This window comes from Molossus molossus, unplaced genomic scaffold (genome assembly GCF_014108415.1).
Source record: "Molossus molossus isolate mMolMol1 unplaced genomic scaffold, mMolMol1.p scaffold_m16_p_2, whole genome shotgun sequence".
NCBI classification, from domain to species: Eukaryota; Metazoa; Chordata; class Mammalia; order Chiroptera; family Molossidae; genus Molossus; species Molossus molossus.
The window spans coordinates 76,448,395-76,475,103 of NW_023425355.1; the positions used below are offsets into that span (position 1 = coordinate 76,448,395).

The following is a 26,709-nucleotide window of genomic DNA, read 5'->3' on the forward strand; positions in this document are numbered from 1 at the left end:
GTCCTCAGGTGAGGATAAAAAAAATGAACACATGCTTGGGTTGCAGCCTCGATTACAAATAGGAGCCATGCAGGAGGCAGCAGATCTATGTTTCCCTCTTTTTCTCCCTTCCTCTCTCTCTAAATTCAATAAAAAAATCTAAAACATATCATCAGCATATTTCACAGATCTAAAACAAATATTCAAAAAATTTATATGGAACCAAAAAGGACCCCAAATAGCTGCAGCAATCTTGAGAAAGAAAAAAAAGGTTGGAGGGCACTGGCAGGTTTGGCTCAGAGATTAGAGAGTTATCATGCCAAAGGAAGGGCTGCAGGTTCCATCCCATCCCAGCCCAGTCAGGGTCATGAAGGAGGCAACCAATTGATCTCTCTCTCTCTCTCTCTCTCTCTCTCTCTCTCTCTTCCTCCCTCTCTTCCATTCTATCTAAAAATCAATGGGAAAATATACTTGGGTGAGGATTAACCAAAAAAAAAAAGGCAAAGTTGGAGGGATCACAATAAAACATATCAAACTATACTACAAAGCCATTATAATAAAAACAGCATGGTACTGTCACAAGAACAGGCGTATAGAGCAAGAAAAAAGAACAGAGAACCCAGAAATCAACCTGACATTATGCTCAATTAATATTTGACAAAGGAGGCAAGAGCATATGAGGGAGTAAAGACTAAATCTTCAATAAATGGTGATGGGAAAATTGGAAAGGTATATGCAAAAAGGTGAAACTAGGCCACCAACTTACACCATACTCACGAATAAACTCAAAATGGATAAAGGAATTAAATGTATGTCACAAAACCATTAAAATCCTAGAAGAAAACATAGGCAGTAAAAATCTCAGAAATCTCTTGTAGCAATATATTTCCCAATATATCAACTAGGGCAAAGGAAGCAAAGGAAAAAAATAAACAAATACATCAAACGAAAAACTTCTGCACAGCAAAAGAAACAACCATCAAAATGAAAAGAGAACCCTCTATACAATCCAATTTAAAAATGAGCTAAAGATCTGAATAGAAACTTCTCCAAAGAAGACACACAGATGAACAAGAGACATATGAAAAAATGATCAACGTCACTAATCATCAGAGAGATTGAAATTAAAACTACAATGAAGTATCACCTCATACTGCCAGAATGGATACCATCAATAAATCAACAAACTATAAGTGCTGGCAAGGATGTGAGGAAAAGGGAACCCTGGTACACTGATGGTGGGAATGCGGACTAGAGTAGCCACTGTGGAAAAGAGTATGGAGTTTTCTCAAAAAATTAAAAATGAAACATCCGTTTGACCCAGTTATCCCACATCTGGGAATATATCCTAAGAAGCCTGAAACACCAATCTGAAAGTACATATGCACCCCTATGTTCAAAGCAGCATTATTTACAATAGCCAAGATCTGGAAACGGCTCAAGTGTCCATCAACAGATGAGTGGATAAATAAACTGTGGTACATTTACACAATGGAATAGTATGCAGGTATAACAAAGAAAGATCTCTTGCACTTTGAGACAGCATGGATGGACCTGGAGATTATTATGCTAAATAAAATAAGGCAGCCAGTGCAAGACAAATGCCATATGATCTCCCTAATATGTGGAATCTAATGAACAAAATAAACGGATGTACAAAACAGAACCAGAAGCATGCATACATGGAATAAATTGACATATGTCAGAAGGGAGGAAGGTAAAGGGATTAGCTAAAGAACATATGTGCATAACCCATGGGCACAGACAATAGTGTGGGGAGGGCCAAGTTGGGGGATTAGGTAGAGGTGGGCAAACGGGAGGGGGAGAAGGACACCTGCAATAATATCAACAATAAAAATCAATTTTAAAAAGATGAAATCATGTGAAAAAATTGTGGATCTTCCCCACAAATATTTACTGGTTAATTTGAAACCAAAATCTCATAAACCTTCCTAATTCAAAGAAGGGATGTTGATGTGAATTGAGTCACAGTGTGAGAGTCTATTATTTCAATTTAAGCAAAGGGAGGCTTTAAAACATTACTTGTTTATACCTAAAAATATATATATATATATATTTTCTGATTTAGCATTTAAAATGCTGATAGTATAGCTAAACCTCCAAATAACATGTTCCATTGTGTCAGTATATCATGAGAGAAAGGGGAACAGTTCAAAATAAAATAACTATTTAAAGTACCTACTAAAGTTAACAATTATGAATGAGCTATCAGACGGAACACTGACTTTTCTAACAACTAGGATTTGGATTGATGGAACAAAATAACAATAAGATTACTTGCAAATAAGATCTCAGTTGTAAAAAAAACAGAGCTCTACCTTGAGTAAATATTCAGTTTGTTAAATTACTGTATCCATTTCATTATCAATTATCTTTGTTATAGGCATTAAATACAATTTTGAATATCATAGCAGTCTATTTTCATTTCCATTAACGATGTCAAGTAGAACTTTACTTCTTTTTAAGTATCACAATTTCCGCCATAAATTCAGAAGTGCAAAAGGAGGTAACCAGGACATTATTGCATTAGGATTCAGCTACTTTGGCTAAAAAAGGACCTTCAGAGAATTCAATAAGACTAAGACAAACCGATAATAATCTGTGGGAGAAAAAATGGAAGTGGAGTGAATGGAAACTACACAGACCATGTCCAAGGACCAAATTGGAATTACAACGAAAATAAAGACAAATCCTCAGGAAGGGACAACTGAAAGGCAGCCTGGAGGACCACATAACCAGGGACACTGACTCAATCCTGGTAGGCTTGCGAGGATGCGAGAGGGGGCCGGGAGCCCATGGTCCCCAGCAGACTGGGCTGGGACCAGCGGACTTTGCTGGGACCAGGGGACTCGGTGGAAGCTGCGCCCTCGGCTGGGTCCTGTGGCCTTGGCTGAGACCAGCAGCCACCTCATCTCAGTCCTGCAACATCAGCTGGGTGCTACACCCTTCGCTGGATCTAGCTGACTCAGCTGGAAGCTGCTGCCTCCTCAGCTGGACTGGAACTGTGTGGGGACACTCGGGATTTAGAGGGTGCTCAGAGCTTTTACTGAGTGCAGCCATGCAGGACTGTGGTTATCTTACTCCTTCCCAGGGCCCTGAGGAGATTCAACCCCACCTGGGGGCCATTGAAATACTAATTGAGGCCCATTACCAACAACCATCTGCAACACCCTCTGGAAATCCTCTTATACTGAGCACTTGAGGGAGTTTTTCAGTCAACTCTGAAACCAAGGTGCTTCTGGTAACCCCTACTAATAGTTTCCAGGCAAAAATGCTAGAGGAAAAGTACCATTCCCTGGGCTAGCAACTCTAACGAGGTAAAGTTAAGACTTGACAGTGGTGTTTAAAGTGGGTCCGCCCTGCCTCACCCATACCCAGGAGAGGAAGCCACAAACAGCAGAACACCAACACACACAGAAAAGATATGGCAGACTCCAAAGCTCACTGCAATAGCCAAATTGGTGAAAAACAGAAACAAAAACCAAATGAAAGAACAAGAGACCTCTACTGAAGATGAGATAAATGAGGTGCACTTAAGCAACTTAACAGAACTAGAATTCAGAGCCATGATCTAGAGGAAGCTCAACAACATGTGTAAGGACATGAGCACCATAAGTAAAGACACAGAAACGTTGAAAATCAACCAGTTGGAAATTAAAAACCACGAAGAAGAAAAGAAGAATGAAATATCAGAAATGAAAAACACATTGGAAGGTCTAAAAAGCAGAGTAGAGGGAGCTGAGGACCGGATCAGTGAATTAGAAGATAGGGTAGAAAAAAATCAAGCAATCAGAAAACCAAAAGCAAAAAAAAAACACTTAAAAAACAGGAACACAGCTTAAGAGAACTGTGGGACAACTGGAAACGTAATAATATTCACATCATAGGAGTCCCCGAAGAAGAAGAAAATGAGCAAGGGTTAAAGAATACACTCAAAGAAATAGTTACAGAAAACTTCTCTCATTTGGTGAAGGAAGAAAGCATTCAAGTTCAAGAAGCACAGAGAGCCCCACGTAAGAAGAACCCAAGAGGACCACACCAAGACACAAAGTAATCAAACCGGCAAAAATTAAAGACAAAGAGATAATCCTCAAAGCAGCAAGAGATAAGCAACAGGTTACCTACAAAGGAAATCCCATAAGGTTCTCAGCGGACTTTTCACGAGAAACACTACAGGTCAGAAAGGAATGGCATGAAGTAATCAAGGTCATGAAAAACAAGAATCTGAATCCAAGACTACTCTACCCAAAAGGCTATCATTCAAAATATAAGGTCAAATAAAGCTTTCAAGACAAGAAAAGGCTAAGGGAATACATTAGCACCAAACCAGCACTGCAAGAAATGTTAAAAGGACTGCTGTAATTAGCAGGAGAAAAAGGAAGAAAAATAGAACCACACTAAACAAAAATGGCAATAAATAAGTACATATCAATAATCACCTTAAATGTAAATGAATTGAATGCTCACATGAAAAGACACAGAGTATCTGATTGGATAAGAAAGCATGGCTCACCTATATGTTGTTTACAAGAGACCCACCTCACAACAAAAGATTCACATTGGTTGAAAGTGAAGAGATGGAAAATAATCTTCCAAGCAAATGGAAAGAAAAAAAAAAAAAAAGCTGGGGTAGCAATACTCATACTTGATAAAATAGATTTCAAAATGAAGGCCATACATAACTAGAGACAAAGAAGGCCACAACAAAATAATGAAAGGATCTATTCAACAGGAAGATATAACCTTGATAAACATAAATGCACCCAATATAGGAGCACCAAAATATATTAAAAATCTTCTGGAGGATTTCAAAGGAGAAATCAATAGCAATAGAATCATAGCAGGGGACTTCAACACCCCGCTGACATCACTGGATAAATCTTCTAGACAAAAAATTAGCAAGGAAACAGACTCTCTAAATGAAGAACTAGACCAAATGGATTTAATAGATAACTACAGAGAATTACACCACAAAACTATAGAATTCACATTTTTCTCAAGTGCACACGGGACATTCTCAAAGATAGACCACATGTTAGGACACAAACTAAGTCTCTACAAGTTCAAGAAGATTGATATCCAATCAAGCATCTTCTCAGATCACAATGGCATGGAACTAGAAATCAATTGCAACAAGAACATGAAAACACATTTGAACACATGGAAGCGAAATAGCATGTTATTAAACAATGAATGGGTCACCGAAGAGATCAAGGAAGAAATCAAAAACTTCCGCCCTGGCCAGTTTGGCTCAGCAGTTAGAGCGTCGGCCTGCGGTCCGGAGAGACCCGGGTTCGGTTCCCGCTAAGGGCGCGTACCTCGGTTGCAGTTTGTCCCCGGCCCTGGTTGGTCGTGCGGGTGGCAGCCACTCGATGTGTCCTTCACGTCGATGTTTCTCTCTCACTCCCTTCCTCTCTCTCCCTCCCACTCTATCTGTACAAAAATGGAAAAATATCCTCGGGTGAGGATAAAAAAAAAAAAAAAAAAAAAAAAGGAAATAAAAAACTTCCTAGAAACCAATGAAAATGAAGACACAACACAAAATCTATGGGATGCAGCAAAAGCAGTTCTGAGAGGGAAGTTCATAGCACTACAGGCCTACCTCAAAAAGCAAGAAAAATCTCTAATAGACACTCTAACCTCACAACCTAAAGAACTAGAGAGCATACAAAAGAAAACCCCAGAGCAAGTAGAAGGAAGGAAATAGTAAATATCAGAGCAGTAATAAAAGACATAGAGACCAAAAAAAACAATTGAAAGGATCAATGGAACAAAGAGCTGGTTTTTCAAAAAGATAAACAAGATTGATGGACCCTTATCTAGACTCACAAAGAAACAAAGAGAACCCAAATACACAAAATCAGAAATGAAAGAGGAGCGGTAACAACTGACACCACAGAAATCAAAAGATCGTTAACAACTACTATGAACAATTATATGGCAGGAAATTCGACAATCTAAGCGAAATGGACAAATTTCTAGAAACGCATAGTCTCCCAAAACTGGAACAGGAAAAGATAGAAAACTTGAACAGACCAATAACAACAGAAGAAATTGAAGATGTAATCAAGACTCTCCCAGCAAAGAAAAGCCCAAACCTGGATAGCTTCATGGGAGAGTTTTACCGAACATTCAAAGAACTAACACCCATTCTCCTCAAACTATCTCAAAAAATTCAAGAAGGAAAACTTCCAAACTCGTTTTATGAAGCCAGCATGGTTCTAATTCCAAAACCAGAAAAAGACACTACAAAGAAAGAAAACTATAGCCTAATATCCCTGATGAACATAGATGCCAAAATCCTGAACAAAATACTAGCAAATCGGATCCAGCAATACACCAAAAAAATTATCCACATTGACCAAATGGGATTCATCCCAGGGATGCAAGGCTGGTACAATATTTGCAACACAATAAACGTGATACAGCACATAAATGAAAGGAAGAATAAAAACCACATAATCATATCAATAGATGCTGAAAAGCCTTCGAGAAAATCCAGCATCCATAACGGTCAGCAATGTGGGAATAGAGAGATCAGATCTAGACATAATAAAGGCCATATATGAAAGACCTACAGCCAACATCATACTCAATAGGCAAAAACTAAAAGCATTTCCTTTAAGAACAGGAACAAGACAAGGTTGCCCACTTTCGCCACTCTTATTTAACATAGTACTGGAAGTCTTAGCCACAGCAATCAGACAGAAAGAAAAAATAAAAGGGATGCAAATTGGAAAGGAGGAAATGAAACTGTCATTATTTGGAGATGACATGATCCTATATGTAGAAAACCCGACAGGCTCCACCAAAAATTTACTAGACTTAATGAAGGAATTAGGCATAGTAGCGGGATACAAAATTTACGTCAAGAAATGGATGGCATTCTTATACACCAATGATGAACTCACAGAAAGAGAAATTAAGAAAACAATCCCATTTACCATTGCTGCAAAACATTAAGATACCTAGAAATAAACTAAACCAAAGAAATAAAGGACCTATTCACAGAAAACTACAGGTCATTGAAAAAATAAATAGAGGAAGATAAAAAAAAAGTGGAAGCACATACCCTGTTCATGGATTGGAAGAATGAACATCATTAAAATGTCCATATTACCCAAAGCAATCTATAGATTCAATGCAATCCCCATCAAAATACCAACGGCATACTTCACAGAATTAGAACAAGTACTTCAAAAGTTCATATGGAACCAAAAAAGACCTCAAATATCCACAGAAATCTTGAAAAAGAAGAACAAAGTTGGAAGGATCACATTACCAGATTTCAGGTTATACTACAAAGCCACTGTAATCAAAACAGCCTGGTACTGGCACAAGAACAGGCATATAGACCAATGGAACAGAACAGAGAACCCAGAAATGGACCCAAGGCAATATGTTCAATTAATATTTGATAAAGGTGGCAAGAGCATACAGTGGAGTAAGGACAGCCTCTTTAATAAATGGTGCTGGGAATATTGGACAGCTACATGCAGAAAAATGAAACTAGACCATCAACTTACACACTACACAAGAATAAACTCAAAATGGATAAAATACTTAAATGTGACTCATGAATCCATAAAAATCCTAGAAGAAACTGTAGGCAACAAAATTTCAGACATCAGACGCAGCAGAATTTTCACTGATAAATCAACTAAGGCAATAGAAACAAAGGAAAAATTGAACACATGGGAGCATATCAAACTCAAAATCTTCTGCACAGCAAAAGATACAATCATCAAAACAAAAAAGCTACCCACTGTATGGGCGAGCATAATTGCCAATGATATATCAGTTAAGGGGTTAATTTCCAATATATATAGAGTGCTCATACAACTCCACAAAAGGAAGACAAAGAACCCAATTAAAAAATGAGCAGAGGAACTAAATAGACAACTCTCCAAACAGGACATACAAATGGCTAAGAGACATATGAAGAAATGCTCATCGTCACTAACCATCAGAGAGATGCAAATTAAAACAACAATGAGGTATCACCTCACACCTGTCAGAATGGCCGCCATCAACAAATCATCAAACAACAAGTGTTGGCGAGGGTGTGGAGAAAAGGGGGCTCTAGCACACTGCTGGTGGGAATGCAGACTGGTGCAGCCAGTATGGAAAACAATATGGTGTTACCTCAAAAAATTAAAAATTGAACTTCCATTTGACCAGTGATCCCACTTCTAGGAATATACCCTAAGAAGCCTGAAACACCAATCAGAAAGAATATATGTACCCCCATGTTTGTAGCAGCACTATTTACAATAGCTAAGATCTGGAAACACCCCAAGTGTCCATCAGTAGACGAATGGATAAAAAAGCTGTGGTACATATACACAATGAAGTACTACGCAACTGTAAGAAAGAAAGATCTCTTATCCTTTGAAACTACATGGAGGGACCTGGAAAGTATCATCCTAACTGAAAAAAGCCAAACCGAGAAAGTCAAGTATCATATGATCTCACTTATTTGTGGAATATAATGAACATAACAGTCTGAGGAATTGGGTAGTCCTAGAGACGTTGAAGTTGGGTACAGACTGACAATCCCCAGAAGAGGGGATGGTGGGGGAGAGATAAACCACAGAACCTATATGCATGTATGCGTGAACAATGGACATGGACAACAAAGCTGGGGACAGGGCAGGGAGGGAGGCGGAGGGGGAATCAGTGGGGGGAAAAGGAGAAACATCTGTAACAAAAATTAATTAATAAGCCCTGGCCGGTTTGACTCAGCGATTGGAGTGTTGGCCTGCGGTCCGGAGAGACCCGGGTTCGGTTCCCGCTATGGGCACGTACTTCGTTTGCAGTTTGTCCCCGGCCCTGGTTGGTCGTGCGGGTGGCAGCCACTCGATGTGTCCCTTCACGTCGATGTTTCTCTCTCTCCCTTCCTCCCTCTCCCTCCCACTCTATCTGTACAAAAAATGGAAAAATGTCCTCGGGTGAGGATAAAAAAAAAAAAAAAAAATTAATTAATAAAAAAAGGACTCAGACAAACCAATCATCAGAGAAATGCAAATTAAAAGCACAATAACATATCACCTCACACCTGTCAGAATGGATATCATCAATAAATCAACAAACAGCAAGTGTTGGTGATGATGTAGAGAAAAGGGAACCCTCATGCAGTGTTGGTGGGAATGCAGACAGGTGCAGCCACTGTGGAAAGCAGTATGGTGTTACCTCAAAAAATTAAAAATATAATTGCCTTATGACCCAGTGATTCCACTTCTTGGACCATACCCAGAGAAACGCAAAACACAAATTTGAAAGAATATATGCACCCTGTGTTCATTGTAGTGTTATTTACAATAGCTAACATTTGCAAGCAGCCCAAGTGTCCACCAGCAGATGAGTGGATAAAAAAGCTGTGGTACATTTACACAATGGAATACTACTCAGCTGTAAAAAAAGAAGGAAACTTTGCCCTGGCCAGTTTGGCTCAGCGGTTAGAGCGTCGGCCTGCGGTCCGGAGAGACCCGGGTTCGGTTCCCTCTAAGGGCACGTACTTCGGTTGCAGTTTGTCCCCGGCCCTGGTTGGTCGTGCGGGTGGCAGCCACTCGATGTGTCCCTTCACGTCGATGTTTCTCTCTCTCTCTCCCTTCCTCTCTCTCCCTCCCACTCTATCTGTACAAAAAATGGAAAAATATCCTCGGGTGAGGATTAAAAAAAAAAAAAAGAAGGAAACTTTACCTTTTGTAACAGCGTGGATGGACCTGGATAGTTATTATGCTAAGTGAAATAATACAGACAGAAAGAGACAAGTACCATATGATTTCACTTACATGTGGAATCTAATAAACAAAATAAACTAAAAAATTAGACAGACTCATGGATACAGAGAACAGATTAACAGTTCTCAGAGGGGAAGGAGTTGGGCGCTAGGAGAGAAAGGTGAAGCAAGGAATAAAATAGAAAGACTCATGGACACAGACACCATTATGATGACTGCCAGAAGGAAGGAAGGTGTGGGGAGGTAGAATAAGGTATAGCAGGGATAAATGGTGATGGAAGGAGACTTGACTTGGCATGGTAAACACACAGTACAATATAGTGATGATGTACTATGGACTTGTGTACCTGAAATCTGTATAATTTTATTAATCAATGTAACCCCAATAAATTCAATTTAAAAAGTCTCAGACAAAAAGATGTCTAATAAATTCTATGGGCAATTCTAATTTTTAAACTGAAGGTAGTTGCAGGCTTGAAACTTAAATCTAAGATGTTCTTTTTACATAAGAGTACTAAGCTTAACCTTGGGTATACCTTCAAAGAGTTAGGTGGAGTTCATTGATTCTTATCCCACTGAAGGGCCTTCAAGATTAGGCTTAAGATTTTTAAAGGTAAACAATGTGGAACAGAGAAATAGGATAAAATCTAAAGATCCTAGCAGGAGCAATCAACTCTTTTGCTAGAGGAGGTGATTTCTGAGTTTCATACCAACTACAAAATTCTGGTGATTTTCAAAGGTCCCTGCAGAGTATATTAAATGAGGAAGGATGGAGAGGACATTTTCTAAAGAAAATGTTTGTTTTCCCAAAAGAAGAGAAGAACATTAATTTATAAATAAAATTTCAAGTAGGTCAAAGTTTTATCTTCACTGTTACATTACCAAAACTTATTTCCAGTGTTACACTGACATTACTGATGGCATTTGTAAACAAACTAAAAGCACCCAATTAAGAGAAAATTATTTTCATTACTAAAGTGTTGAGAAAGAAAATCAACAATTGCTACAAAGATGGAAGGCTGCTAACGTATTCTTTAAATTGTATATTTCTTCAATTAAAAGTTTCTGGTATAGCCCGGCTAGTGTGGGTCAAATTATGAAACTTGTTCTCTCCAGTATGGATCCAAAGGCGTCTTTTTCAGAGAAATAACTCCATATATTCAAAACACATGAGACTGAGAAAATCAATAGTACTGTTATTAACTATAACAATAATAATAATAATTATTATTATTATTACAGAAATATAAGCAACAATAGCAGCTACCATTTATGGAGTTATTACTACAAGCCAAACACAGTGATTAAATGCTTTCTGTGGATTACTTTATTTCATCCTTGACAAAATCCTATGAGGTAAGTACTATTAATGTCCCCATTTTAAAGGTAAGAAAATTGAGACACAGAGAGGTTAAATGGCTTATTTTAATTTTAAACTCACTTCTGTCTACAAGGATGCAGTTCTTTGCCATTATACGCTGTATACTATCCTCTTATAATTATTCATTGCATTAAGATTTTATTCCTTTTTCTGGTTAGTATACTGTCATTTCCTCATTTTCTGCTCTAGAGCTTTTATGAAAAAAATCAGTTAACATGCAGTCAACTAGAAAAAGTGTAAACATATTATTTATAAAGAAAAAAAGATCTGTTAGGTTGTCCATGTTCAATTCTTTATTCTGATTTCTAAAATATATACATAGATACATAAGTAAATCTGCTTAGATATAATCTTTGTTTACCTTGTAAGCTCCTTAATATTTAAATAAATATATATCCTATTGCATTATTTTATCTGCTAGCAAAACTATAGCTAGATAAAATATAAAAAACATTAAATACAAAATGAGTTGAGAATTAAGGTGAGTTTTATAAGTTCTTTTGAAATACAAAAATGCAAAGTATATTGCAACAAAATGATTATTACTACTTCAATGAAAAGTTACTTTAACATCTTCTACATAAAACACTATGAAAAAAAATAATTCCCTAGAAAATATTTTATATTTCTCTGATGCAAAAGAAGAGATAAAACTGAGAAAGGAACCCAAACAGGACAATGATATGAAAAGGGCTTTATCAGTAACTCTGCTTGATGACCATATCACCAGCTCAGTTTCTCTGGGTTTGCTTTATACATTTGTAAAGTCAGTGAGATGAACAAGATGACCTATTAGGATCTTTCCGTTCTAGAAGTCTAAGATTCTGAGCCAAAGGACTATGATTCTTCCATAAGGTTAAAAATTAACAAGAAAGCCCTGGCCGGTTTGCTCAGCAGTTAGAGCGTCCGCCTGCGGTCCGGAGAGACCCGGGTTCGGTTTCCGCTAATGGCATGTACCTCGGTTGCAGTTTGTCCCCGGCCCTGGTTGGTCATGAGGGTGGCAGCCACTCGATGTGTCCCTTTCACATCGATGTTTCCCTCTCTCTCTCTTCCTCTCTCTCCCTCCCACTCTATCTGTACAAAAAATGGAAAAATGTCCTCGGGTGAGGATAAAAAAAAAAAAATTAACAAGAAAAACATTTTATACAAATGTACTCAGAGTATTCTATAGGCCAATGATCATAAAACAACACAGTTTTCCCTCATTCTGTCCACATTTTATATGTTAATCTCCTAGCTAAACATAATCTGTATTACATCACTACCCAATGATAAATCACATGTATGTTTGAAAACTAAAGTTTTTAAAGGGCATAATTTTGTGTTTCAGGTCCAAGGTGTTTGTAAACATGCAGTGAATCAATTGTCACCAACATTTTAGATATGCCTTGTCTGGTTGCATGAGGAAGTGAGGAAAATTATCTGAATCTGGGCCATGGTATAAGAAATGTCAGTGGGCCAACCATCAGGCATCTAGAACCTAGCACCTAACCTAGTCAGCCAAAGGTAAAGATGACTATGAGTACTAGGAACTATAAAGAGTGCTTTCACATATCAAATATCAGCTCTATTTCACTAATGATAACATTCAGACTTAGAGATTAATTTAACCAAGTTCACATAGCTAACAAATGGTCAGGCCAGGCTTTAAACTCAGGTCTTCAGACTTCCAGGCCATTGCTCTTAGCACTACACTATGCTGAAGTAAGATGATTATTCCAATGGTGACAAAGCTACAGTGATCAAACTCTTAACTGTTTAAGCACTATACTGAGCAGGGGAAGCTCCTCAGTGAAATAGAAAGAAATATAGATGTCATTCTTGGATAGCACCCTCCAAAAGAATGTAAATTATTTACAAAGTACTCCATACAATTAAGGGCAATTCAGGAAGCTTTGGGCAAGTAAATAATTCCTACTTTTAGCACACTTTAAGGCTTAAAGTAATATGTATAATCAACAGGCACTGTCAAACATAATGGAAGGCAAGTGAGTGATGCTTCAGCTATAACAAGACAAAGTGATGCTTTAAAAAAATTGCCTTTTGCTGAAATAATGATCAGAGTTGATGTATGACTGGTATTAAGTACACATAAATATATGCATATATAAATGTACCAGAGTCCTCAGAAGCATAAATAAAAAATAAGTGCATTATCTGTCTCACTACATGAATATATATTGAGTTAAAAAACTTACCTTAGATGAGACTATTCTATTATCAAAAAATCTTTGTGCAATGTAATCTTCTGCTGCTGAAGTTGGATGCTGGCCAACAAACACTGTGCGTGTACCAACTTGCTTCTCTTCTCCAGCACACTGACCAAGAAAAAGAGAGATAAAGTTGGTTTTTCATTACATTTCTCCATGCTTCTATAGAGCACAAAATTCTTGTCTAAGCATGTTTGACTACAGTCTAGACTAGAGAAAAATAAATAGGAATAGAAAGAGGAGAAAACCTTATTGGGAATGTCAAACTCCAGTAAGCTCTTGGTTGCTGATTTAGTAAAAGTGTTGCTTGAGCCAACTGTTCTGAGGCCAACAATGCAATTCTAAAATGTTTAAATTAAATAAAGTATCCTAGAGAAACAATAACTTTTATCGCCAGTCATTTTTTTTTTTTATCCACAGAACCTTAATCATCACCATCATAGTAACACACTAACTTAGGAAAGGTCAGACTGAAGTATTTCATTTTTTGGAAAATACTTAATTTTTATACAACTAGTAATGATAACCTTGTCATTGCCCTTACCAGACAACAGAAAACAGAATGCAACTTACTTCTCAACACAAAATAATTATTTTTAAAAAGATAGAAAAACTAATGCAATGATCAACTATTTCTACAAAGAAAATTGGTAAAATCTTTGGCTTTACAGGAAAGACATTCCTTTGTGTTCTTTCAGGGTCTGTTGTCAAAAAAATCCCACTTCACAAATTATATCTCTAATGTTCCTTTTACATTTTTAAAAAGCATATCTGCTGAATCTATAAGTTTTAAGTTGAGTTCCATTTTACCTCACTCTTGTATTTCACTGAGGCTTCACTCTGTTTTCTTCTCTTAAATCAGGCTAATACATTTTCTTATATAAATTTAGGACAATCTACTTTGATGGTACTATATTATCATGTTTGAGACAACCATATATTTAATTTAAAGGAATTATGACAGAAACCAATATCCACTTACATATTTATTTTTTCAAGATAATGCCTCAACCTAAATGTTTTAAAAGTATATAGCCACAAAGACTTTCCTTCCTTTCAATGATCTATTCAAAGGTCAAAGATGTAACTCTCTACCCGAAAATTATTTTAAACAAACTACCTGCAGCTTGCAAAGTTCTCCAAATATGTATGTTTAGATTTATTCTGGTCAAAATTTTTGCCCGTTACATAGATAGTATAGGGAACATAATATTTTAGTTTGAAAAAATAAAAATCACCCACAAAATATAGATAAGACCTCTTGCCTCACCACTTTTTATTTAAGCTTATTAAATAATTATTTAGTGAGTATTTCCTTCAAAACCTGTAGCGGATAAAGTGAAGTAGGAGAGAATGAGGCTATATATAAAAGGTAACTTCTGGAAATCTACCTTGGCAAAGGGTTAAGAGAGGTTGTGGGAATCTCTACCCATGGCAAGCTAGAAAAACTCAGTATCATTGCTGAATAGCTTAGCAATTTACCCATTGCCCAAAGACGGGGCATTAGAACAACTGACTGTACATTTCCTTCACATGCCAAGAGTCAGTGATTAGAACAGGTAAATTTTCAAACTGTTCCTGGAAACCAGTAAAAAATATGTTTAACAGAATGGTAGCTATATACATTTTGCTTCAGGAACTGACTTTGTTTGCAACTGTGATATATACGGTCTGACACAGCTTACTGATAAGAACACTACGTTTTCTATAATAACTATTTTGCAAAATGTAAAGTAAAATTGAATACACCTTCTAAAAGTATAGTTTATTCCGGTTCACACTTATCCTCACCTTTTGCTGCAAGTTACCGTCTCATTGTAGTCTCTACAACACTTGCACTTTATATAACGTACCAATTTGAATTACAGAAATTGTCAAGGCCATAACACACTGCAATTTACAACCTTTAGTTTAATATTCATATGGTTGTTTAGTTTTTCACACAAGCAAGAAATGACAGAGTAAATAAAAAAGAGCTACTTTTTTTTTATTAATTAATTTTTGTTATAGATGTTTCTCCTTTTTCCTCCACTGGTTCCCCCCTCCTCCTCCCTCCCTGACCTTTCCCCAGTTTGTTGTGCATGTCCACTGTTCATGCATACATGCATATAAGTTCTGTGGTTTATCTCTCCCCCACCACCCCCCTATTTAGGGGATTGTCTGTCTGTATCCCACTTCCACGTCTCTGGGACTACCCCCTTCCTCAGACTGTTATGTTCATTATATTCCACAAATAAGTGAGATCACATGAAACTTGTCTTTCTGTGTTTGGTTTGTTTCACTTAGGATGATACTTTCCAGGTCCCTCCATGTAGTCTCAAAGGATAAGAGATCTTTCTTTCTTACAGCTGCGTAGTACTTCATTGTGTATATGTACCACAGCTTTTTTATCCATTCGTCTAGTGATGGACACTTGGGCTGTTTCCAGATCTTAGCTATTGTAAATAGTGCTGCTACAAACGTGGGGGTACATATGTTCTTTCTGATTGGTGTTTCAGGCTTCTTAGGGTATATTCCTAGAAGTGGAATCACTGGGTCAAAGGGAAGTTCAATTTTTAATTTTTTGAGCTAACACCATATTGTTTTCCATAGCGGCTGCACCAGTCTGCATTCCCACCAGCAGTGTATTAGAGTCCCCTTTTCTCCACACCCTCGCCAACACTTGTTGTTTGATGATTTGTTGATGGCGGCCATTCTGACAGGTGTGAGGTGATACCTCATTGTTGTTGTAATTTGCATCTCTCTGATGATTAGTGATGATGAGCATTTCTTCATATGTCTCTTAGCCATTTGTATGTCCTGTTTGGAGAGGTGTCCATTTAGTTCTTCTGCCCATTTTTAATTGGATTCTTTGTTTTCCTTTTGTGGAGTTGTATGAGCACTCTATATGTATTGGAAATTAACCCCTTATCTGATATATCATTGGCAATTATGCTCTCCCATACAGTGGGTAGTCTTTCCATTTTGATGATTGTATCTTTTGCTGTGCAGAAGGTTTTGAGTAAAAAGAGCTACTTTTTATGCCAGTTCTCAGATCATTTTGCAAATGGAAAGTGGGAAGAGTAAAAGAAAAAGATATAGAGGGTCGGTGAGTATTTTCTGCAGGATGTTTCCTACACTACCAAAATAAACAGTTCCCCTCACTTAACAATGGTCACTGATTAACTTAAAATAAAAATGAACCAGTACTTCCTCAATTCTGAATTGTCCTCAACTTTCTTCTCTGGCAGGTCACAGCATTCCAGAGAACAAAAGAAAGAAGCAAGCATTATGCAATTTTTCAGACACATGGTATTTTTATGAATGCCATACATCTGAACAACATTTACAGTTTCCCTAGGTGCTTTCCCTATACATTATCTCTGGGATCTCTTTCAGATAGGCCTAAGTGACTGCTATATCTCCATTTAATTGGAGAATATGTATTTAAATGGATGTGTAGGTAGGCAGATAGATCCTGGCAACGATCATTATTAAATGATGAAATAGGAGCCTGAGAGCTGCAGTATGTCCACTCCAGAGGATTTTCCATAAAAGGGAAAAGTTTCTTCGCCACAGCAGGATTGGGGTTGGAGCTTCCTGAGAACTGGGGGTGGGGGATGAAAGAGACAGCTTTTCCATGCCTGTTTTCATTCTAAAATCTGATGAACCTGCCATTTCTGGTGGAATCTGCTGTGTTTAATGTTGTTTGGTCTGCGCATAAATGACAATGCTGAACTCGTGTAAATTCACTGTACTTTTCCACTTGCTCCAATGTAGTATTAGAACAGTGGTTTTAGGTCCTGTGATTCTGAATAATGTAGGTGCCTCAGCCAAAGCAGAGAAACTCCAAGTAGGAATCATAAAATCATTTCCCATCTGGATGGCATACAATGTAGTCTGGAGTGAGAGTGTATGATTCCTACCACCTTACAAGGCATTTTAACCAATAAGGAATAATATTTGCATTGCGGTTTTGGACACCCATGGGTTTTTCTGTATGCATTATGGGTAAGGTCTTGTGCTGAAGAAAGATAGTTATATAATCCTTTTCTGTCAATCATCCCTGGATGCAAATGAAAGTCTCCACCCAGAAAATCCCTCATTTAAACCATATAACCCAGGAAGTTCAGGCAACTGTCTCACTCAACTGGCCTGCTTCTCGGAGTGTATTTTCAAAAACTTCCACTTTGCTTTATTTTCATTTTCATAGGCCTCAAAAGCTTTTCTATGTCAACAAGGACTGAGGTCCCAGCCGGTAACCCCAATCAGTAACATCTTTGGTGCCGTGACTCAAACTGTGCAAACTGTAAGTCCTCTAGCCACAAGACCAGAGAAAGGGCTGCTTTACTTTTCCTTCTTTTCCAGGATTGAGAGGGTGAGTCAGTAATTCTAGTTAAAAGGGGATGACTGCCTACAAGTGGAAAACTAAGGTAACTATGAGCGCCTGGTGATGAACTGGTACTGAAGATATGAGACACTTTTCCCCCTGGTCTGCGTAAGCCGACACTCTCAAGTGACTGAAGGTCAGTGTGGAGGTGTTGGAGGGTCTTCCTTTCAACGTGCAAGGGCCTCATAGGGACTCCAGAATAGAACTGTAATTAAACTTTGACCCATCTGTGGGGATTATATAAGATTTGGTTGCCCAGCACTCCGGGTCCTCTGAATAATGTAGGTGCTTTAGCCAAGGCAGAGAAACTCCAAGTAGGAATCATAAAATCGTTGTTTTAGATAGCTGGTGAGAGAAACCAAGATGCGAAAGAGGAGTGAGGATGACCAGCTGTTATCACGGCCTCTGGGAGTCTACTCCACAAACAGCAAACTCTGACCCACCACACTGATCCCCAAGAATTCCACTCGCAGTCACAACTCCCCGGCACCCACATTTTCTGCATATAATGCTAGCATCCAAGCATTATTAGGACTTAAAACGTCTCACCTGCCCAACTGGACTGACCGCTTGACCTACACTCTCGCTTGCCTCTTTGCAACTATTGTATCCAGGGACATTGTTGCATTTGTTGCTGGGTTTAAAACTGAACAGGAACTCAATTAGACAGGAATCACTTTTTAGGACAGAAAATAGAACCTCCTCTCCTTACCTGTGTCCTACAACACTATAGGAAACATCACTGGCCTAACACTTCAAATTTGCACCAGATAACCTGCTTCTGGAGATGGTTTATGCCCCACTCTTTGCAGGAAAGAATAAAGGATCTAATACTAAAGCTCTCCATTCAGCTTTTTAGAGCCTTCCAGTGAAGCCCACTAAAGAGCATTCCCCCCATCCAGTAAATACAGGCTACCTGGGAAATAGGAACCTTTTATTCCACCTTTACTAGACTACTAATTCCTGACTTTCTAACCTGAAAATCCTTTTCCCAATATATGGAACAAGTTGATGGAAGGAATAGGAAATCTCTAGTTTGTAACTATAGGACATATTTTGGATTACCCCAGGGTTCTTATTACCTACTTTTCTACTCAGTCCTAGAAGCCTCCCACATCTATTTAGGCATTTACATTGTATGGAACCCCGAAGGGTATGGGCAGATAACATTCATGGGCCAACTCTAAAATGGGAAATCTATCTGTCCAGCCATACCTATTGGGTAAATCTTTTGGTCCACTGCCTACAAAATCTCTCAGGGTTTAATGGGGTCAAATCTCTACAGCACTTGGCAGGAAGTACCATGGTAGAATTTCTATAGTACCATGAGTTATGGCAGGCACAGTATTCCCACAATCTGGACAATGTAAAAACTCTCAGAGTAGGCGTCCACCCTGTCAGAGTGAATCCTAGAGGGCGTCAGCAGAAATGGCATAGGCATTGTTAAAGGAATAGAAGACACACAGACCATAAGATATTGTGCAGAAGTTCACGGTACAAGATAACTAGGAGGTAAAGGACACTCTAAAATTACCTCAAAACATTAGTCTTTCTACTTACTGGCTACTACCTTATTTATATTAAGAACCTTTGAGCAAAACTCTTCTCTATCTATAAAACCCCTTACTCTGTTGTCTCCTCTGGACATGCTGGCTCTGACAATTTGCCTTTTCTGCTCCTTTGCCCTGGCTGAGCAGACTTGCCTACTCCCAGATTCATAAGCATATCCCACCCTAAGGAAAGATCCTCCAGGTCTTTGGAGACTCCCAACACCTGATAAGATTTTACTTCCCCTCTCTGAGATTATGGTGAGAGCAGGTGGTACCCTTCCTCTCTCATCATCCCTGCTAGACGCCTGAAGCATCAGATGCTAGCCCTTGAGCTCTGGGATGCCAGGCTCCAGAATTTTGACCCTGGGATGCTGGGCTCCCTAATTCCTAACCTGAGACCATGGTGAAATCACATGGTACCCTCTGTCTCTCATCCACACTAAATGGCTGAGACTTGTAAGACACTAGCCCTCCAGTGCTGGGATGCCAGGCTCCGGAACTGACCCCAGGACACTGGACTCTCTAATGCCTAACCTTTTCTTCCTTCCATATGGGAAATCAACAATCTACACCAGACAGAAGTCCTCTGGCCTGAATCTTGGCTAACTGGGCACAATTAGACCCCCAGACCTTACAAAAGAAAAGACTAATTTTTTATTGTAATTCAGTATGGCCACAATATAAGTTCCCTGATGGGGAGTCATGGTCTCAAAATAGGAGTATTAATCACAATACCACCCCTCAATAGGATCTTTTCTGCAAGCAACAGGGTAAATAATCAGAAAGCCCTTATGTCCAACATGTTTCCTATTATGAGAATAGGAGGATCTGCTTCAGAAATGTAAATTGATTACCCTGGCAGTATTAAACAAAGATTCTGCCTTTCAACCTTGTACTAACTAACTGCCCAAAGAATTCTCCCAGCCACACCCCCATTGCATTGCCTAAACCTTCTCTCTATCCAACCTGGCCTCCATATGGTGGGGGAGGAGGATATGTCCCCCCATCAAAGCCAGAAAGGCCAAGACAGCCCCTACCTATGCCTGCCAGGGTCTGCCCCCTGATGGAGGCACCAGGAGAATGCAGCCCCACTGCTTGTCCATAAACCCTTCTCACTTGTAGAATAAAAAAAAATTGCCCCGCCAGTATGGCTCAGTGGTTGAACATCGACCCATGCCTAAGAGGTCGCTGGTTCAATTCCCAGTCAGGGCACAAGCCCAACCTGGGCTATATCCCCAGTGGGGGGCATGCAGGAGGCGGCCAATTGATATTCTCTCTCATCGATGTTTCTATCTTCCTCTCCCTCTAAAATCAATAAAGAATAAAATATTAAGGCAGATCTCAGGAGTTACTCTGAAAACCCCAGTGCCCATGTTACTACGTTATACCCATGTTATCTTTAGCCTGTGAATTAACGTAGAAGGGCATAATGATAACCCTGGGCCAAACTTTGTCAGACACTAAAAAAGACAGGGTCATCAGAGAGGCCAGAAAATTTGCCAGCAGCCATCAGCTGACTGATCCCATGTACCCTATAGGGGAAAAAGGTGTACCCTCTGCAGTCCCTGGATGAGATCACATCAACACCAATCACACATGGTAAAGGAATTACTTTCTGTTGTTTATTAAGGCTGGTCTTAAGAACGGACAACAGAAAGTCATCAGTTACTCTAAGGTCTCCACAATCAGCCAGGGACCAGAGGAAAATCCTACAGTCTTCTTGGAAAGGCTACAAGAAGCCCTCACAAAATATACAAATCTAGATTTAAGTTCATATGCGGGCCAGGTTCATCTTAAAGGAAAGGTTCCTTACCCAGTGTGCCCCAGACATTACATGCAAGCTCCAAAATGTCATTCAGAGCCTGGGGCAACTCTGGACAAAATTCTAACTACAGCTACCTCAGTTTTTTATAACCATGGCCAGGAGACAGAGGCCAAGGTTCAGCAGAAAGAAGGAGGAAGGAAGCAAGGAATGCCCCAATATTAGTGGCTCTTTACAGACATCTCAATACAAGACTGTCACTATAAAAGCTGGCAAAGGATCTGAAACAGAGCTCACCCTCTCCACCCTTTCCAGGTGATAGCCGAATTAAATTTATCACTTAGTCCTAAATCAGTGGTTCCTAATTCTGGCCACACACTGGCTTTATACATAATACCAATGCCTGTGTCTTTTATTTAATATCTAACTTAAGTTTTCTGGAAACTTCCTAGGTGACAATTACAGTTTGAAGCCAGAATTGATAAAAACTTCTACAGAATCCCTCTCACTGAATGAGTGATTGCCCTTAACTAACATCCTAAAAGTTTTTGGCCATAATCCTATACTTTTCTTTAAGTAAAAGAATTTAAAGAATTTGTTTTTCAAAGGATAAAAATACAAATAACCCTCACATTGTGCCCCCCCCCAATCATTTTAAGCTGTTCACAAAATGAGATTCCCCAGCAATACTTAATTTGCATGTGGCTAATCTACCATCAATTATTCAGATCACTGATAAAAATTACAGGCCCTGATATAATGCACATCAACTCACTTGAGCAACAAATCTTCATTGATATCATCTTCCACAATCACAGCAATGTTTACTTTTCATCAGACTCTTTGTGAGTTATTAAATCAAATATAAATATTTGCTTAAAAATGACAAAAACCCTTATTAAAAATCTGAAAACTTTGCAATGATTAAAAATTGTTCTCTGTACCATGGCTCCAAAACAGTTTTCTTCTCTGAAGCACAAGTATATTCAAACAGCATCATCAGCCTTAAAAAGTCCAAATGAATTCAAAATACAAAGAAAGAGCATTTCATCAAAGTTTCAGCCGTCTATTAAAATGCTCCCAAAGGTCAGCATTTTTATACTAGGGTTGGAGGGGCGGGGTGTGGGAGAGCACTACAAGTGCCAGGGAACATTTCCAGTGTGTGTTAAACTTCTTGTTTAAACTTGCTACAGTGTATTTATTCAGTGGTCAGATTGCTGAGGCTTCCAACCCCACACCATCATAACATGCCAGAAAGAGGAATCTTAATGTGCAATTTAGTCATAACTTTAAAATGAGCATTATATTTGTACTTTTCAGATTTTGTGTTTACTGCATCTTTTTAAGTGATTAAGCTGTCTCTCCCTCCTTTGCCAGACGTAGTGAAGCAAGACTGAGATAAGGCATTTTTTTTATCTTCTTGCCTTTAAAGCTTAATTATGGTCCTATTAATCCAAAACTCTCAAACAACTGATCAGAAGACAACTGAATATTCAAAGTACATAGCCAGACACAAAGAATGTCTCTAATTAGCCATTACCCAATGGCAGCACATTTAATTGATAGAAACTAATATAGGAAATAAAATAAGTCCCACAAAAACAAACACCTAAATCAGCAAGCACAATGCTTAGGAAATGGGAGTGACCATAAAGACGTGGATAAGAACACCTTGCTTGGAAGCTCAGAGTTAGACTTTTATCATCAAAATGCGATCCACTCAGCAGTTTAATTTCACCAGGAACAACCAGTTCTGAGTGTTTCTAATCTGATCCTCCTCCCCACAATGCTCTCACCCCAAGGACCTCAGGGCTATACAGAAAGGTGGCTCTAAAATGTAGCAATACAGCTCTCTTAACAGGATGGCTAATAGAGAGTAGAGTGGATAGATGAAAATGCTATAAGCATTTAGATATTCAAGATTCTTACAGGAATATTTTTTTGCATTTATCTTCAGACAGAGCGGGAGGGGGAGGGGGGGGAGAGGGGAGGGGGGGAGAGAGAGAGAGAGACATTGATGTGAGAGAGACACATCAATTGGTTGCCTCCTGCACAACCCAGACCAGGGCTGGGGACCGAACCGCAACATAGGTACATGCCCTTGACAAGAATCGAACCTGTGACTCTTTGGTCTGCGGGCCAACGCTCTAACCACTGAGCCAGACTGGCCAGGGCTCACAGAAATATATTGTAATAATTCAGAGATTATTCCATTTACAGAAAGTAATCAGAGACTTCTCAAGTTTGTCCTGGGGCTCCACTTTCTTTGTTAACAGTTATTTGTCCTGAGAACCTGGCAATATGCACACAAACTGAACTAGAGATAAGCTGGACACACATGTCTACAAGGCCTCAGAAGTCACTTTTCACTTTCACTACCAATATCTACACACCACCTTGCATTCCAAACACTTAAAAAAGTTTAAAAATCTAAATTGAGCCCTGCTAGTGTGGCTCAGTGGTTGAGCATTGACTCATGCACCAAGAGGCCAATGGTTCAATCCCCGGTCAGGGCATATGCCCAGGTTGTGGGCCCCATCCCCAGTAGAGGGTATTAAGGAGGCAGCCAATCAATGTTCTCTCTCATCAATGTTTCTATCTCCCTCTCCCTCTCCCTCCCTTTCTCTCTAAAATCAACAACAAAAAAAATTACTTTAAAAAAAATCTACATGGGGAAGTACATAACTTCTATGGATAGGACCAGTGAGGCTGACTAACATAGCTAAACATTTCCCATAGCCCTTGGGAAATAGATACAAACACACATGCAAATTAGAAAGCAAGTGTAAAAAGGCCCCAGGACCACATCAAAGCCCAACCTGGATGGAAAGAGAACAGAATACAATACTGATTGCACACATCAGAGGCAGGAAGGAAAGATGAGACTATCTGCATACCAACACTCCTTGTAAAGTTTCCTAGAATTTGGAAGACAGCCAATTGTGGCTTGCAACTTTATGTAGGACCAAGGGAAATGACAAAGGAAGAACTAGAACACTAGTCTACTATTCTTTTAGACTTCAAAGCAGCACTCCGGTGGCCTGACCTCCATTATAGCATTTTACAAAAGACCTGATTTGCCTAGGTAACTTTTGATTTTAAAGTATCATTATTTTAAAATATTAGTATCTTGCACCAAATAATATTTTCTCCTCATCTTGTGAAGTTCTTTTCTAAACCATGCCTACAACAAATGAACCACGGTAAGAAGTGGGGCTAAAAATCAAACTTCTGCCCAGCTGGCGTGGGTCAGTGGTTGAGCTTCGACCCATGCACCAAGAGGTTGCTAGTTCGATTCCCAGTCAGGGCACATGCTCAGGTTATGGGCCCAATCCCCAAAGGGCAGCATGTAGGAGGTGGCCAATCAGTGTTCTCTCTCATCGATGTTTCTATCTCTCTCCCCCTCTCCCTTCCTCTCTCTCCCAAAAAGAAAAAAAAAATCAATAAAGAAAGCAAGTTTTTAGAAAAAAGAGACTTCTGAGGAAAGTTCAATTGAACTTTTGGTTCCAGGTAGGTAAATAGTATAAGATGAAAATATAGCCCTGGACGGTTTGGCTCAGTGGATAGAGCGTTAGCCTGAGGACCAGAGTCAGGTTTAATTCTGGTCAACAGCACGTACCTCTGTTGTGGTTCAGTCCCTGGCCCTGGTCAGGGTCATGCAGGAAGCAACCAGTTGATGTGTCTCTCTCACAAAGATGTCTGTCTATCTCTGTCTGTCAATCTGTCTCTCTCCCAGCCTATCTGAAGATAAATGGAAAAATACCCTTAGTTGAGGATTAAAAAGAAAAAAAAGAGGAAAATATATAATTTAGGGATTCACTATGATACACTGAATTCCCCCCCCCCCCCACTGTTAGGAGAGTGACTGTAATACCGTACACTGAAGCTTCAAAAACCTGTGCCAGAATACACATATAAGGCCTAAGCAGATGTCTTTGTGTGTGACGTCCCTTAGGGCTGGAAGATATTCCTCACTTTTTAGATATCCCATAGATAAGAAAGTTTTATCTCAGCAGCAAACAGTTTTATCTAACAATGCAAGAAAAGGCATCACTGGATATTAGGGTGAAAAATGCCTTTACCAATATCATTACCTTGAAGAGACAAATTCTCATCCAAAAAAAAAAACAAAAACAAAAACAAAAACCACTTTCTAGGTCTAGAGCTAAAAATATATATTGTAAAACAGGCATCTCATGTCCTGAACATGGTTTTATCTGCCATTTCAGTGATAGCATCATTATAAAAGTGGCAAATTTCCTAGAAAGGTGCAGCAGTCCAAATATATACTAGAGTGTGTTGGTAAAACCAATGAATGCATTTTTCTTGGTATGGTTAAATATCATAAAGAAAACTACCTAGAAAAAAATGTCAAAGCAACCCTGGCTTGTGTTGCTTAGTGGTTAGAGCGTCAGCCCAAGCACCAAAGGGTGGCAAGTTTGATTCCTGGTCAAGGGCATGTACCTGGGTTGCAGGTTTAATCCCTGGCCCCGGACAGGGAACATGCAGGAGGCAATAGATGGATATATCTCTCACATCAATGTTTCACTCTCACTCTCCCTCCCTACCCCATGTCCACTCTCTCTAATAATCAATGAAAAAAATATCCTTGGGTAAGGATTAACAACAACAAAAAAATGTCAAAGCTGTAAATATAATTAATTTAAATAGTACATCCAGGCTATATCTATCTATTTTAACATTCCCCCCAACAGAAAAGGTAGGTTAAAAAAAAGTTTCCTTTGTGAAGGATGGCTGAGTTGAATCAGCCAAGAAAACAAAGGGGAGGGGCCCTGAACTATGACGCTAGCCTTATAACTCTAGCCTCTTTTTCAGTGAAGAATTTCTAGTCTTCCATTCAATCATGATATCATGGCCAATTTCTTGGCTCAAATGACAATAGCGTAAAGAAATTCTATTCTTGAAAATAGTATCCTCCCTAATGATGAAGGCTTTTCAGGGCAAGGTTTGGAGGGAACAGGAGAGGCAGTAAAGACATGACCTTGGAAAATGTTGACACATATGGCTTAGTTAGTTAAGCTTCTATTTCCTTAACAGTAAAATAAGGTGATATAAATTAAAAGACTACTTACAGTAGGATTAACAACAAAATCACTTTAAAGGGCTCTAAAGGCTAATCACATAAGAAAATGAGGTTTATTAACTAACTATATGACTATTAAAACTCCAGGAACTAGGCTGGCACAGAACTAGGAAACGGCCTCAACATAATTCAGATGTAAATGTTTTATTTAAAGCCAGAAAGTTTCTGGCTCTACAGAAGAGCTAGAACAGGCAATTCTGCTGCCACCCCTGTACAAAGGGGCAGATAAGTTATGGCCCAATGGCAGAGTATTTGATGTTTAAATCACCATTCCTTAGTGTGTATGAAGAGGACTACAGCTGGCCAGGAAGGTTGACAGGTGGCATGTTTGATCTCACATGAGGGCCACTCAATTCCCCTGGAATCTGTTGGCAATGTTATAAGCCATTATTAGTTCTTTGGAACTGTTGATCTGACACCATGGGAGTAAGATTAGGAATATATTTCTCCCTCTGTGGCAGAGCACTTGGTCACTGTGGAACTGCACTGGAATTAATAACATTTTCTTTAAATCTCCTTTCTCTCTGCTCAAAACTTTGGCTTCAAAGCTCCTGTGCATTATAAAGAGTGGGTGATGCTATAAATTTAACA

At 38.9% G+C, this 26,709-nt stretch overlaps 1 protein-coding gene across 5 annotated transcripts in view; it reads right to left on the reverse strand.

Annotated features, from left to right (window-relative positions):
- ATP11C (ATPase phospholipid transporting 11C) overlaps positions 1–26,709 on the reverse strand; it is a 280,762-nt gene that overhangs the window by 155,542 nt on the left and 98,511 nt on the right. For all 5 annotated transcript variants that reach the window (XM_036270575.1, XM_036270573.1, XM_036270574.1 and 2 more), the window contains exon 2: positions 13,322–13,441. In XM_036270575.1, the coding sequence (XP_036126468.1) occupies positions 13,322–13,441 (120 nt within the window). The remainder of the gene's footprint in view (positions 1–13,321; positions 13,442–26,709) is intronic.